This window comes from Sceloporus occidentalis, unplaced genomic scaffold (genome assembly GCF_023333645.1).
Source record: "Sceloporus occidentalis isolate IW3139 unplaced genomic scaffold, rSceOcc1.0.p SCAF_85, whole genome shotgun sequence".
Classification (NCBI taxonomy): domain Eukaryota; kingdom Metazoa; phylum Chordata; class Lepidosauria; order Squamata; family Phrynosomatidae; genus Sceloporus; species Sceloporus occidentalis.
The window spans coordinates 854,500-871,375 of record NW_028317065.1 but is presented as its reverse complement, the minus strand read 5'-3'; the positions used below and the strand labels follow the sequence as shown (position 1 = coordinate 871,375).

The window sequence follows — 16,876 nt, the reverse complement described above, 5'->3', positions numbered from 1 at the left end:
AGTCAACCTTGTATTTCACAGTGAAAATAGGTAAGGATTTTTACCTTTGGGGAGCCAAAATGCCTCAGTCCCTCTCTCCCACCCTGGTGACTCGTCACCTCGAAGATGTGGCATATCATACTAAAGAGTGGATTAAACATTAGCAATGTTTTAGGAGCTGGTCTGTCTCTCTGGAGGGGAGTCTCTCTTTGGTTGGTCGTATATAACGTACGTCTTGGACCTGCTACAGAACACTCAAGAGATCCAGATAAAAAACATAAAATGATACAAATTGTATATAATTTTATATACTTTGGTTGTGTAAAGGGATTAGTCAATTCCTTAAATAGTCTTCTTTAAATAGTCCATTAAAGTTACCTCCTAATGCAGTGATGGGGAATGTTTTTGGGCCTGAGTGCTGAATTTTGTGCATGAGACCAAGTTGCAGACCTCAAAGTACCAACCATGCATTTTTGTGCCTACCCTTGGTGTTACTTTCACCTTACAGAAAAGAAGTAGCACGCAAGCATATACCTACACTGACTTTCATGCATACACACATACTCACATGTACATACACACACACTCCTCCCTTTTACACGGGGAGCCCTGGCCAACAGCTAAAACCAGGGAGAAGCGTACGAACGAGAGAAGAAGTGGGAAAGGAGACAGGAACATGGAAGCGGTCGGTGGAGAATGTAGGGAAACATTGCGAGAGTGAAAAAAGCAACAAAATACAAATGAAAATTCGGGGCTCTGGTTCAGCTTCACTGAGAGACCTTCCTCGTTTCCGAACATTCTACCGAATTAACGAAATTAGAAAATGAAAATCCATACAAATCCAGATGAACGAGTCTACGATATACTGTTTGTTCTTTTGAGCCTTAAATACAGCCCTGTATACAGTAATTGTTCTATCTCCTTTTGTTCTAAGTTGTCAGTTGTGATATTTCAGTGACTTTCCCTGTTAAAACTCTATACCGAGCTGATTCTTTACGGGAATGCTAATGATGTACTTCTTCATTGTTTCCTCTACAGACTTTTATTACACCTAGGAAGCAAACGCTCCAGGCGGCACCAACACAATTCACCTTACCGGGGAGGCCGTATGAGCCTTATTCTTGAAGATATGCAATATATTCAAAAAGAGGAGAGTAGCTGTAGCCACTGAAATAAATGGATGCAAATCCATTCATGCTAAACTAGACATCAGAACAGGAGTATCCCAGGAACTGTATGGAAATAATTATCCAAAGATAGGAGAGCAGATTTGACATTAGGACTATAGAAGCCAACAGACCAAAACACATTACACGGTAGCTCAGTCTTCCGGAGCGTGTCATATTAAAGTATCTGGGGCTAGTGGAGCAAGACATGTTTTGGTTTTCCACAGCACCTATTAACCATCTCATTTCGGTATGTTTTCCAAGGAGTTGCTGTGACAAGAAAAATTTGGGGAATATTCATCAAAGTCAGATTCACTATTCGTTATGAAGGGTAATCATTAGGTCTAAGCCGGCCCTGCATAATGCATAATTCAATGTGTAAAGAGACTTTCAAAAAACTTCACTGATTTGACTATACATTTTAAAGGACCACATACGCTCTTCTTGCAGCAGAAGCTCACTTAGGTTGACTCTTAATAATGTATAGTGAAGTCAAGGAGCTCAATCACAACTCTCATGGAAACTATCCTGTTAACTCTTACTTTAGTGAATAAACTTTGTGCGTTATCAAGGTAGACCCAATTTTCTTTGTACAAAGTTTCCCTAAAGGGAGTCATTTAATCTCCAGGTGTGGAGAGCAGCACCCAGTACCTGCCTTGCCCAACCAACTTCCTTCAAGGTGTGTTGAGATGTATGAAAGTGTTATGATGTCATATCACATTCTACCCACATTAGTTTTCGACCTTGTTATATCACAACAAGCTCTATAAACAGCATGAAGCAGCATCATGTCACATACGCCAACCCTGTTTCCCACTCAGCCAGCCAGCAGTTCTGCTCTGGGACTGTTTTGATGAAATTTGGACATTTGTCATACATGCTGATACAAAGTAAAAACAAATTCTTCCACTAGCCCCAAATAATATAAAAATGGGGCAAGCTCCCGACAGGAGTGCAGATCCTATGCTATATACGAAAAATGTGTAGATTGGGCTTTAATGCTGAGGGAGATCCCAATCTTAATATTTATACAAGAGTTTAGTTATGACTGTTCAACAGACTGTCTTTAAGGCATGGTAAAACCTGCAGTTGGCAAGGACATCACAGGGACTTAAGAGCAGCTGGACCCTTTGCCCAGCTAAGGTGGTGAGAGAGAGAACCCAAATGGATTATAATGGAGGGGCAGCCAATAAGGGTGCCATGATAAAGAAAGGAATACTGAGATGGCAATGAAGTCGTTAGTATTTGCAGAAGTGTGGTGGCACCTGCAAGCAGAAACCAGCACATAACCCCTTATTAACTCTTATGATTACCCTTCAGTTAGCTGCCTTACAGATATGGCTTGGGTCATATACATAGTATTATTAAACTACTTCCACAGCAGCATAACATGACTATTCACAATTGCCTAAAAACAGTAGGGTGTCATTTCAGTAGCTACTATATGAGGTAGATATTTTTCTATGGTAGGTCAATAATAAAAGTTTAGAACCAAAAAAGCCATAATTTGTGGTGGGCAATTATCTTATTATAGAAAACGCAGGATAAACTAGAATTAGTGTCATGTTTAATGTAGCCCAGTAATTGAGCAGTGAGTCCTACAATGTTCCACATAGATGCATGGGGATGGAGGAACATCACTTTAAAAGCAACTCTGATGCAACGCAGACCATTACACCAAAGGACTACACAAACACACTGGTTTTCATATATATATATTTATTAATGTTTACTTGTTATAAGGATTTCATGGTTCCTTAATGCTTATGTTCATATATATTGTGAAGGCAGCTGTACCAAGTTGCTCCCGCTCCCCGCTTAATATTAACATCCATTCCACCTTCAAAGCTAAAAGAAACCCCAAACCAGCTGAGCGCTTGGTACAAAGTCAGCTACTCCATATCTAGCTGCAGCTGCTTGTAACTGTCTGAAGCTTCAAAGCCGCAAAAGCTAAAATAAAAAGTAGGATCACCATAAATTAGATAAGCCTTTTAAATTGATAATATCTATATCATTAGCGCCTCTAAGCAGAGGAGCTTTGTTAACACTTAACAGTGATATGTAGTTGCGTTGATTACATTAAAACTTTATCTTATCTTATATCTTTATCTTTGCCGAAAGCATCTTCTCCTTACCAGTGCGCATACGCGGTATACTTAGCACCAAACAGTATTTTTAGAAAGGGGGACATTCATGTCAGTGATCGGTTACTTTTAAGCAGATGGGGTGGTACGATAAGTTTTTCCAGTTGAAGAATGCATATTAAAGTACTTTCAAAGTAGTCAAACACTAGAATAAGCAGTCCATGCAGGGTCACAATCAAGGTGCAGAGAGGGCAATAAAATAAGGATTTTATCCAAAACACTCCAAAATGCTTTTGAGAACATAAGAAAAACGTTGAGCAAAGGTAGCAGGAGCATGACATAAGCCAGCAGGCATCACAGTATATTGGAAATGTCTATATCTAGTGCTGGAAGCTGTCTTCTACTCATTCCTGTCTCTAATAGGGACAATATATGGGCTAGGACTAACAGCAGGTAAGAAACCAGATGAATGGCTAGGTGAGTGGTGCCAATAGACAAACAGGTAGAATAGGGGCCAAGGGTAATCTGCAAGAATGCAGAAAGTGACCGACCTTTCTACCAGAGATGCTGCTTCAAGTTAAGGGACCAGGAGACTTTAACAACTATGTAACACTGGGATAATGGCTATTCTTAAGAGCATATATAGCTAAATAAACAGATTTCGATTTTTGTATGTAAAATTAAGGATTGCTATAAAATATGTCATAGTTATTTCATAAAATTTTTATTATTTATATTATTGTTTTTTTGTTGTGATATAGTGCCACCTAGTGGTACTCTTTTTTACTGTCTAGTACAGATTCATATTTTGTTTATGAACTGGTGGTACTTGAACAATGATGGTGTTTATTTGATCTTAGTATTTTACTTGCTGAGAGCTTGTTTCTATTGATCTACTTATTTTATAATGGGGGACTTTTGTGGCAAAAACATTATTATCAACACTATGTGGACACCCCTCCTAATTATTGAGGTGTTTCAGCCACACTCATTGCTAACAGGTGTATAAAATGAAACACAGGCAGCCATCTCAATAGACAAACATTGGCATTAGGACTAGGATGAACAGAGGGTTAATAGCTGAGCAATTTAAGAAAAGAAAGAATACCCTATTCCTTTGTCAACTATCCTGGGGTTGGTGCTGTAACTCGTCACGCTGTCTTTTTTTGTGGAAGATTGCTGGATAGATAAATGGGGAAAGAATCTTTCCATGAATCTATGCAGAATGAACCCCTGGGACCCATGTAAGGGCCAGCTCTTTGTTATGGTGTCTTTTTATGCTGACCCTGTAAACTGCTGGCCTAGGCCAGAGCACAGCCTTGTCAGATATGATCAGGGTATAATAGGTTTGCATAAAGTAGGAAAGTAGGTCCCTGTCCCATACAGCACAAAGTCTTAGTTGTAGTAGTTGAGAGTGGTCAGATGAATAGATGCTAGTGTGAGAAGGTGATAAGTGCAATCCATGTGAACTTTGAGTGCCAAAAGCATACATTATGTCACTGTTTCGCTGGACTATTAAGGAAGGTCGTCCCCGCAGAAGTTCTTCCGCCCAAACTACCACTACTGAGAGGGGAATTCCCAGCAGCAGCAGTCCAGGACTTAGATGATCCCAACAGTGGACAACCTCCCACCAGCTGGAGATAGACTCTGAGCGGCAGCAGCCGCGGCAAGGCACAGCACGAGACAGGAGCACAAAGCAGGATAGACGGACGAGCCAGGGGTCTGATACACGGAGCGGGTAGTCGGACGAGCCAGGGGTCTGATACACGGAGCGGGTAGTCGGACGAGCCAGGGGTCTGATACACGGAGCAGGTAGTCGGACGAGCCAGGGGTCAAAACCAGAGAAAACAAGCAAAGGTACCGAATCGTGGAGCAAGGGAGAGTCAGGCAAGCCGAAGGTCAAAAACAGGAAACAAGATGCACGAGCTAGATACACGAACTGAAGACCACAACAGGGTGCTTGTGAAAGGCACAGCCGGCTTTTAAAACTGGCGCCATTCCACAAGCCCCTCCCAGACCAGGACCAAAACCACGCCCCCCAGCCGTCCATCAATCCTCCTGCAACGTGCAGCGTGCCCGGGAGGCGGACCGACGACCGGAGGACGGGTAAGTATACTGGCTCCGGGAACTACTGTTCCCGGGGCCGAAGCCTCCCCGTGTCCTACTACCTCGGGCGGAGGGTCGTCCGCTGTCCGGGAGGATGTTTTCCCGGGACCCGCGGACAACCCTTCGCCCGCTACTAGTGCCGCGGGCGGAGGACCGACCGCCGTCCCGAACGGCCAGCGTACGGGACCCGCGGCCAGACCTCCTCCCGGCGGCGTCCGGAGCCGTGACGGAGACACTCCCGGCTGCGTCCGGAGCCGGGACGGAGACACTCCCGGCTGCGTCCGGAGCCGGGACAGTGACACATTAGACCTCATTATGGATCATAAGCATACCTGGGAACTCTCTGGGTTTGACCCGGAGATTGCGGGGTGAGCACTGCTTCTCCGGTTCTCTGTGTCAAGACCCGAATCTTCCGGGTCGTGGGAGCAGGGCCTTCACGCTCCACTCCCTGCCCATTTTCCTTTAAATTGGGGGGTTTCCCGCTGCCGTCAGCTGCCGACATCAGCGGGAACACCCACCAACGTCAGCAGGAACGCCCGCTGACGTCAGTGTGCAGTCCTGGCCGTGTCCCGCAAGGGAAGGCTCTGGGTAGCTGGAGCCCAGAAGTTCCCAGGTATGATCATAGGACATCCGAGAACCCTGAGCGCTGCTGAGCAACGACCCCAAATTGGATGACGTGGTATCTTTTATTTACAGTTGATTTCATAGGGATGTTACAAAAGGGAAAATAAATATTGTCCAACTGGCAACGCACAGAATGGACTATAACATTAACACACATTAAGCCGTGCATTGTTTTTCACATGATTCCTGTACATCATCTTGTTAACTAACTGAATATAAGAGAATGTGAGTAAATTGAGTAGTTTATCCCATAACCCAGTGACCGATGGTCTCCCCAAGGCAAGTTCCGCCATCAGGAGTGAAATGTCTTTACGAGCGACTCCATTGGTCACTTGTACAGGCCTTTAACTCCTGGAGCAGGGAGACCCCCAGGCGGAATTTCGCCATCAGGAGTAGGACTCTATTGGTCGCCGGCAGGAAACTCCTCCGCCAGAGGAGCTTCCTGCCGGCGACCAATAGAGTCGCTCGTATGGACCCTTAACTCTTGGAGCGGGGTGACCAATGTTCTCCCCAGGCAGAGTTTCGCCATCAGGACTCTATTGGCGACCAATAGAGTCGCTTGCATGGACCTTTAACTCCTGGAACCTCCCCAGGAGTCAGGAGTTAAAGCTCAAACGGTCCTTTAACTCCTGGAGCGGGGAGATCGGTGGTCTCCCCAGGCCGAGTTTCGGCACCAGGATTTTAAAAGTCAGACTCTATTGGTCGCCAGGAGGGGACATCAACCAATGAAGAGCAGCTGCACTTCATTGGCTGATGGCAGAGGAGGCACGTGACGGCGACAATAGAGTTGCTCATACTGGCCTTTAAACGAAGACAAACATGAATTGGCTGCGCCCAAGTCTAGTTTTAAGTACACAGTGCACCTAGCTTGACCATAGCAATCCCAAATAAAACCATCAAGTAGTAGCTCAGGAATTTGGAAGTAAAGGCCTTTAGCTTGTTTTCAGAACCTTGTTATGGTATGAGAACACCTTCTCATAGTTCCTTTGCTGAATTACTGGCAGCTTGCTCGTATATAAGTGACATCAAATCCTGGCTTTAGCAGACCCTTTTTAGTACCTAACTTTCATGCAGTAGTACACAGCACAGTGTATGGGAGGATTAACATTAAATAAGTTCAAGGTACTGGTCACAGTTTGAGTAATTTAAAAAAATACTTTCCTTAAACATAAGCATACAAACATAATGACATATTCAAAATATATTTTACCTTTGTCAGCCATGCTGTGTGGAGTATAAGGCAAAGTGTACTATGATTGGACCTTCACTGTCTGTCCCGCACAGTGCGACACAGAATTTGCAAGGATCTGGTGTGCAAGCAGGAGAGGGGCTGCCAGATAGCGTGGTGTGCAGAAGAGGGTGAGGGATGGTAAGGGCCTGCTTGGTAAGTGTTGTGAGGGCAAAGGGCTGTCAGATATCGTTGTGTGGGTCTGTGTGTGTGTGTGTGTGTAAAAGAAAGAAATAATACACAGAGAAAAGAGGGACAGAGGAAAGAGAAGATATGGATGGGGAAGAAAGTGAGAGGGAGATAGAAAGGATGGAGAGAGGGAACAAGAGAGAAAAAAAATACTTGTCATTAACTGATATTAAAATATAATAAGTAGGTATAGCAATTAGCAATTTTACGTATAATGCACCTGTCAGACACAGTGCCTAAAATGCTTGCAGCTTAAGGATAGGTATAAATGCATACTTTTGTGCATGAGACGTGAATGTTAAATTGACCTATTTTTTATGGTTGCAAAAACCTAAGCACACCTTTTTATTCACAGATCTTCATTTTGTGAGACTGGAAAAATGTATAGGCTGGTGCAAGGTTGGCTTTCTGAGACAAGTTTAAAAAATCGCCTCCACAGGGAACGCTGCTGTATTAAATATGTCTCCTACTAGGCAGCTTACAATATTTAAAAGTCTACAGTAACACATGAAACATTTCAGAGAATGCTTAATAATATAATATATAAATAATAGATTAGAGCTCCAAAGAGACTGCTGTCCTATGTAAGCAGCCTAACGGATTCTTGCTACAGACACCAGATTAGGCTAGCTGGCAGACAGCTTCTTTTCTTTAGTTACTAAATAAAGCACTGCTGGGCAACTACGGGTTAACCGTATCTAACTTCCACTGTGTCTAATCGCGGTTATTACACAAACACCATAATACCCAGCTAATACAACGGAGGAAGTGATATACATTGAGTTTCCTGCACAGGGCCCGCCTCCAGGAAGAGATGCGACTCTCCTGCCTGTCACTAGCAAGCTGTCTGAATGCAGGAGGAGGACAGGGAAGCTGTGCTTATACATGTATGTACTATGTGTGTAAAACGTGTGTGTCATTCTGTATGCATGACTGTAGGGTGGCTGCGCTTTCACGTTTCACTAAAGGGGAAGGTTTCTGTGACTGGCTGTGTGGTTTGACGTTAAAGTTTATATTGTTCAAAAATAACTTTATTGAAAATGTGTATTAACGCACAGACAAATGTGGTGATGGTAGATATTACTGCGTTTTCTACCCACTGTAGCACTTAATAAATACCAAGTTACTGGCACATGATTTTTTTGTTATATGTTTTATAAATAATTCACATATATGTATGTAAAAATCATATATGGCATATTATACCCTGTAATCATAATTTTAGGTGTTTTGCTATGTCTGTTAAGCGCAGTATACGCTTTTACTCCACTGCTTCATCTCTAAATCATCTTAAAACAGCATAATACTAATGTATGCATAATCGTATTTTTTTAGTCAACTCTGAGGCTCATGTGATGAAGCAGGAAAAATTATATAAAACAAGCACTAGCTGTTTTGTTGTTTTTTTTTTTTAGTTCTCTTGAGTAGATAATCCAATAATATCCTCTATGCCTCGTTCCTGTTTACAAGCATAGCTTTTAACACAAACGAATAGGAAGGTTTGCAGCTAAAGTCAATATAAAAGAAAAACCGATGGCACATTGTCAGGCATAAAATAAGTTAACAGCAATTATACGTATTTCCGTTGGGACAGCCTAGCCATCATATATGCTTTAATGCATATAAGAGCTGGGTGTTCCTTTCAGCGGACCCCCTGCATGTGTTTGCTTCTTTACCATTAAGACTGTAAGCTTGCGAGCAGTGCTCTCTCCACCTAATGTATCGGTTTGTCTTAGTCTGTCCATTGTATTGTATTAAGCGCTGTGTAAACTGTTGGCTTAAAAACCTGACCACAAAAGGGACAATATGCACCACATTGCTACCAAACTGGGTTTCTAATGTTCTGCACAGGCTAAGTGAGTTCCTAAATGTTATTGTATTTTAAGGACAAACATCTAAAGTGACATGGCTAAAGCAAGGCTTTTTAACTCTGTTTAACCCTATTTCAAAATATTTTAAAATATCTTGCTGTTACCTACATTGTTTCTGACTTCTCTTTAGGTTTTAATGCCTGAATTGTGGAATGGCTGAAAACCACCAAGGAATTGTGCATGCACAGTTAGATGAGAGTTCATTTATCGAAGGAGTAAGCAATCAAGTGATCATTGCAGTTGTCTTAAGCTTAACATTCGTTGCAACTCTTGTATATTTTCTCCTAAGGTATGTTGAATTTTTTTATATGTTTATTTGAAAATGTGGTATGGTATAATTTATTTTGGCGGGAGCGCTTTCCAACCACTGATTGGCTGCTTTGTGGCACAAATAGTCAGACCATTGAGGAGGCGAGCAGCGGCTGCAGCAGGGCATGCTCTTCTTTGTCAGTTAAGTGCATATTAGCCCATTCACGGCAAATCCTGTACACGTATGGGCTCGCAATGCATTCCTGACAAAGCTCGTACTTGTGGCTGCTTTTAAATTACTGCACTTGATGCTTTTTCGCTGCAGTTGGCGGCTTTGCAGCATCCACGGAAGCTAGGCGTGGGCGTTGTGAGGAAAGGCAGCCCCCCAAACATGTCTGCTGCCGAACTAATCAACAAAGATGGCAGCAGCCAGCTAAAACAGAGCTTAGGAAGTGCTGTTGAGGTATTCAACAACACAATCTCCCTACCACAATCGCCTTGCTCTGAGGAGCAACCACAAGCGCCATCAGTGAGTGACATTGCTGCCACTCACAAGATGGAGGCTTCAACTGAAAAATTAACTAGTTCAGAGAGGGTCTATCCAGGTACTGCATTCAACCATGCAAACCATTAAACATTGTGATTAGTAAGCCCAGCTTACAAAAAAAAAAAACTACAAGGGGTTATAGTTGCCACAGAGTGCTTTAGCATGGGCTCTTCAAGAGTTCCAGTTGAAGGGGGAGGATGAACGAACATTTGGAGAAGAGGTAAATAAGACGAGGGACTCTGGCAGAAGAATTCATATGGATTCACATGCAAATTGATTTCACTTTGAGCACTTTCCTTTCACCGATGGGCTGCTTGAAAGCGACAATTATTGGCGTGAAAACGGGACCAAGGAAGGGCCATTGCTCTGTAACTCTGGCGCTGAACCTTTTTAAGGTATTTTCCTTAAACAGGTTTAAGAATGCTATTAATGTGGGCAGGAAGAAATATTATTAAAAACACAACTTTATTAATTCATGACCACCTGCTGGCTGTGGTATGGCAAAGGAAATTGAATTGTAGAGCCAGGGACGGAGATTTAGGCAGGCTATGATTGTAGGGCAGAATAAATAGGTCCTAGATATTTAGCAGGAGGCAATATGGATATAGTATGAAGCTGATCGTTGCAGATACTCACATGGGCTTACCGCTTCTCCAGGAACATCACACTGCCTTACCTCTCAGTTTTTTAGTGGAGGCTGCTTTATACTGCTACGCTTTCTATTGTAACAGTCAGTATAATGTTAGGCAGGTTATTTTGGACTTATCTATTTGAAAATGAATCTATAGTTCATCAACATTCAGGATTCTAGTTGAATTAGGTTTAAAAATGCATAGTGAAGTATGTACAAAGTACTTTAATATGTATGTATTCAGGTACGTCAGGTGATGTGGCCTTTTGTTCTTCTGGGTTACATGATGCACAAATGTAAAAGTGGTTACCGCATTAGCCAAATCTTATTATTTTTGTGTAATTTGGAGACTTCAGGAATTACACTTAATGTCAATTTGCAAGTTTTGTCTGTGTTATATTTCATTGTATTTGAATGGTGTGTCCCTCTTAGGGAAACCATTTAATATTGTTCTTTAAAATCATGGACACATTGAATTAATACATTTGCCACAGCCATGTTTTACAAAGCAGAATAAGGTTAACTGGTTTTATTAGAATACAGCTTTTTGTGCATATGCCATTTAAAACATTCCAGCTAAATTACATTTTGATGGCAAAGGGAAAATGCTAACACTGTTTTTCATACACTGCTGAGTTTTCAGTTCATAGCTGAATAGAGTATTAGAAACTTCATTCCTCGTACTAAAAACTGTGCACAGAGGCTCTCTACATGCTTACTACTGCAGATGCTGAACAACAAGTACGTTGATGCTATCTATCCCTTTTCAGTTGAGAAAGGGGCACGTAGCTCCAAAACATTAAGTTTTTTGATGCCTGCAATAATAGAGCTGGTGGCGCAAGTGCATAGATAAAGTTTTATGAATTACAGTTTTGCTTTTGAAGTTGATCAGGAGCCACATATGAATTTGTTCAATACCACTGCCATTTTTATTTGATTGGATTCCTAGTTCTTTTTAATGCACAAACCCTTCCCAAAACAGCAGCACCTTTTTAGCCTCCAAAAGTAAAAGAAAACTTTGCACGATGATGTTTTCTAAAACCTAGCTGAAAAAAAATAATGAACTAATTTACCATGTCACTAAGACTCATTTCTTATGTTAAGCAGGAATGAACAGCAAAACATTCACCCCGAGAATCAAGAACGCGTGAGAGCCGTACGAGAACAGCTACAGAATGAACAAGTAAGTACCTGAAGTTAGTGGCACAGTTTTACGTTTTCTTTTTGAACAGTGGTGATCAGAATGGAATACAGGAGCAGAAAGTATGGTATTCTGTCATAGGAATATGGCTGAGCTTTAGCAGTTCTGCTAGGAAGAATGATCCAAAGTTCCTCCTGAAAACCGTTTGAGGTTATTGCTGCCATAGGGGGTTCAACCAGTTATTAACTACAAGGGGTCACTTACTTTTTCCTCCAGCACTAAATGTTCAAATAAGTGTGTTCGATAACGATGTGATAAATCATTGTTGGTTGTGTTTAATTAGATTTAGCACATTAAGTTTGTCTATACTTGTGATTGAAATGTAGATCAGATTTTATTAACAATTAATGCAGAAAATCAGGTAATTCCAAAGGGTTCTCTTACTTTTTTTGCCACTGTAAATATTTTTTGTCAAGAAATCGTTTGTGGTTTGGAAGCTGTATAGATTAAAAATAATTTTGTGAACAAGTTAACTGGCATGATGATCATGAAATGTATATTTTATTGCCTACATCTGACTTCATGTTTTGTCCCAGCAGGACACGCCGGTGGCACCCCGGCATCAGTTTTACTCTGACATGTCTTGCCCTGTATGTTTACAACAAGCCACTCTTCCAGTGGAAACCAACTGTGGACATCTTTTCTGTGGTATGTGCTGTTTATTAAAGTACCAGTAAATGTTCATTTTTACCCTTAAGAAAACATGAAGCAGCCCTTACTAATATGAAAAGCAAGGTTTACCCAATTGATATCTTAAACAGATCCTCACTGTTGAATCTAACAATCTGTATGGACACTGTTGGTGGCCGTGCTGTGGGAGGGAGAAGGCAGGGGGACATTGTTCGTAGAGAAGGCTGCAGTACCCCTGATCTGGAAATTTGTGCCGCCAATTGGCTGCTTGGTGTAGCCAGTCAGTGGCAACCAACAGGAGCGCATTCCCCGCATGTACACAGGAGTCTCATTAGACCCCTGCAACACTCACAAGCCAGCACTGGAGCTGACCGGTGGAAAGAACACATCTCCTGCATGCCAAAGAGCTAGGTGGCAGGTAAAGAGCACATGATAACTCAAGAGTCCCTTTAAATAAGCCCAATTACAGACACAATTTAAAGTGACATTTAAGAAAAATAAGTGTGCTCCAGTTATAGCACCAAATAGTTAAGTGCACATGTCATCCATCAGTGTATCAGTTCAGACAAATACAAAAATCATCAAGGATGTCGCCGAACTGTGAAGGAATACACATGCACGCTAGGTCATATTTGTACTTTATATCTATGTTCTGTCACTGATATGGCAAAGACATACAAGATATAAAGCTTCATCATAGCCTAACGGCCAATCCACATATTTGTTGGCTAATTGATTATTATAATATGTAAGGCAAATAGTGCGCCCTGTGTTATTTTTGATGACAGGAAATACATTTATAACGTATCTGTCGCAGTATCAGAGTAGAATTATAGTATTCTGACCAAATATATGTTTTGGTGGTGCAGGTGGAATACATTTTTCTGCAATCTAACATACTGCACATGTTATTCTATTATCAGTATTATTTAGGTTTACCCTAAGGAAACATCACAGAATATAAAATACAGGTTTATGTTCTTTTTCTTTTGTAGGTCCATGTATTATCGCCTACTGGAGATATGGCTCGTGGCTAGGAGCAATTAGTTGCCCTATTTGTCGGCAAACGGTATTTCAATATATTTTTCTCAGCAGTGCAAGTTTGGATTGTTAGTTGTCAAATATTCTATTGCAGTGGCTTGACTAATTGATATAACCAACATACCACATAAGGGAAAGTTTGATGGCTGGTCCTGCTTAAAGATGAAATATTTATAGCCTAAAATAAAAATATACTACTTTGTGACCTCTGTGTAAACCCAACCCTCTGTGGTTGCTTTAATATACATTCTGCCAAACCAAAAAAAAAAATAAAAAAATAAAGAACTTATCTGGCACAGAATTTGCAGCCATACTGCAAAACTGCAGTGTGCATTTCTTGCATTGATTGGTGGTTTGAAGCTGTCAATCTGTGGCAGGAATGGGCTCAAGTTGAAATCAATAGGATTGGGTCTAAACAGTCCCCTTCATGCAACGTTCACCGGCGCTGGAGGTGAGAACATCACATGCAGGGAAATGCATTCAATCGAACACATTTCCAGCAGGACATTTAGGTGGGAGATGGGGAAAGGGGCAAATGCAATTGAGCGGAAACCCCTCAGTTTTTGCAAAATGGACCACACAGGAATTTATGACTGGAGTGTCCCTTTAACATCATACTAGCATTTTTAGTAGGGGCAAATGAGTAGAATTAGAGAAACAGAGAAATATACCAGGTAGGCCCAAAGCCCCCCCCCCAGTTAGAAATTAAAAAGGGACAGAGTAAGGAAGAGAATAAAAGAGGGAGGACCACAAGGCAGGACAAACATGAGGCATTGCTTAAATAACCACAGCCCCTCCCCCAACTACAGGCTAATAAAAATTAGACTTAACGTATACCCATATATCATCAGCACAGGGTAAGTTTACTAAGTTCTAAGTGTGATAGAAATAAGAAAACTCGCCGATCTCAAAATTCATGTGACCAAGTTCATTTCAAATGCACTAAACAATAACGGGAATTCCTTCCCCAAGAGGCACTTTGTTGGCTCTGCGGAAGGATTTGAGAACACCAACCAGTGAGGAGTTCAAGAACTTGAATAGTTTGTAAGATTGTATTTTGCTGTCATTCGTAGGTAACGTTACTATTTCCAATGTTTGAAGTCAACGAACAGCAAGAAGCACAAGAGATTTCCCAGGAAGTTAATAGTTATAATCGAAGATTTTCTGGACAGCCTCGCTCTGTGAGTAGGAGAAACGTAGTGTGATGAATAGAAATTGTGATGTAGCTGTTAGATGGCTGGAGTATACAGAGCCATGTATTATACAGTCATTTGTTTTCTTTATTTAAGTGGCTGGACCACTTGTTTTTATTACTGACATCAGTTTGCCCTATTGAGCCTCTTTCTACAGTTCTAGCGCTACACTACTATAATAGTAGCATTTGTTAAAATGGATTTCATATGCATTTTTGTTTACTTAAAGCACATATTTTGTTATTAAGACTTTTAACACCAAAAACAAGTTGCATCATTGGTATGAAGAAGTAATGGAGCACCAATGTTAGTAGAGTAAAACAAATTAAGAGGCACTTTTAGAGATTGCCTCTTCAATTGTGACTCTGCATCTTACTTTATGACCAGTTGTCTTCCAAAAGGCTTTACAAAGTTTGTAACTGAGACTTGAATTAGAAAATAAAATCCACATTTTGTTTTCTCTCTACTTTATAGATAATGGAAAGAATTATGGACTTGCCCACTCTACTGCGTCATGCTTTCCGTGAGATGTTCTCGGTGGGTGGACTCTTTTGGATGTTCCGAATTCGAATTGTCCTCTGCCTGCTTGGGGCATTGTTCTATTTGGTGTTACCCTTGGACATTATTCCAGAAGCTCTGTTTGGTATTCTAGGTTTCCTGGATGATTTTTTTGTGTTATTTCTATTTCTTATATATATTTCCATCATGTATCGTGAAGTGGTAACACAAAGGTTACACAGATGAGCAATGTGAAGGGCACGGTGAGTCCTTTCCTCAGGCCCTTTAAATAACTTTCTATGCAGGCTTTATTCAAGTAAATCCGACAGATGCATAACTGGAATTTTTAATGTATTACCGCATTCTGTTCAAAATTGGATAGTATTAAAAAATGAGATTTAGGTAAAATGTTGCTTGTTTACATCCACCTTGAATACCAAATTTCAAGATCTATGTATTGTTACAAACTTGTTTTCCAAAAAAGGGTGCTACTGGGAAGTTTTAGCCAGAAGTAATGTAGGCTTTTCTTGCCTGTAATCCAAGTTCATGAGAATATGTTCTTTTATCTCCTAATAGTCCTTTGCTGGGTTAACACATGAATTCAGTGAAAACGGCAATTTTGGCTTTCTATTGGCAGTATAATAAACAATAAATGTTTACTCAGTTTTTGTTACTCTATACTTAACATGGATCTCAAGTAAGAAAGAAATGATGTAAATAAATATTTTTTATTATTCCAAAGTATTACATAAAGCCATTTGTTAGCAGTTGTTCCAACCTGCACGCTTTATTCACAGCCCAAGATGTTAATCCCCCAATGACCTACTTATATTACCCCAGGTTTCTCCATATAAAAGATTTACAACCCCTTTGTGCAATACGTCCCTGTCTAGAAAACTAGGCATCGGTGTAAAAGTAAAGGATATTAGGGGAGTTCACCAGTGTGGGAACTGCAGACCCTCATACAGCCATTACCCCCGGATGGCTCCCCAAAGACCCCACGGAAACACTGAAAAAAATTACCAGGCACACTCCAGGTCAAGAAATTGCTGCAGTATATGTAGTATAACAATCCAACCAGGTGCGCTCGTCTTAACCGATAAAATAAAATAATATGAAAAAAAATAATAATAGTGTAGACGTAAAAACAGTAAACTTGACGGATAGATATACTGTATGCACTCACAAGTGTACGTGATGTTTCAAAGTGAAAAAGAAGTCCTCTATAGACCCGTCTGTCCGCTTGAATATGTGGACAAAACACAAAACCAAACAAACATGGGATGGTATCTTTCAGGGAGAGAACACCATAAGGTGGTGGATGCACTTACTCTTATGTAGAGAATGTTCAGCGTTGGATTTTCCAGAAGGTCTCTCCTGATCAATTCCTCCTTTATGTTTGTCTGCAGTTTCATGTTGGTCTTAGTAGATCTTCCCCAAAAATATAATCAATATCAGGAACTACCATAAATTAGTGGCCAACCAGGTAGTTAATGAAAGAAAAATGTATTTGAGGGCAAAGCCCTATATAAATGTTCCAATGGACTACAGGTACATGATTTTCGAAATAAATATAGCTACAATAAATAGATAAATATTTAGAAGTCAGTCCATTTGGTCCAAAAATAAAAATAAATAA

The 16,876-nt window shown here is 40.9% G+C and overlaps 1 protein-coding gene across 1 annotated transcript; it reads left to right on the top strand.

Annotated features, from left to right (window-relative positions):
* Nucleotides 1-12,453: 12,453 nt before the first annotated feature.
* Nucleotides 12,454-15,483, top strand: LOC149285048 (E3 ubiquitin-protein ligase RNF170). Its single transcript, XM_089495845.1, has 4 exons — nucleotides 12,454-12,523; nucleotides 13,501-13,574; nucleotides 14,620-14,727; nucleotides 15,214-15,483. The coding sequence occupies exons 1-4, from the start codon at nucleotides 12,454-12,456 to the stop codon at nucleotides 15,481-15,483; spliced, it is 522 nt and encodes a 173-aa protein (XP_089351971.1).
* Nucleotides 15,484-16,876: the final 1,393 nt, after the last annotated feature.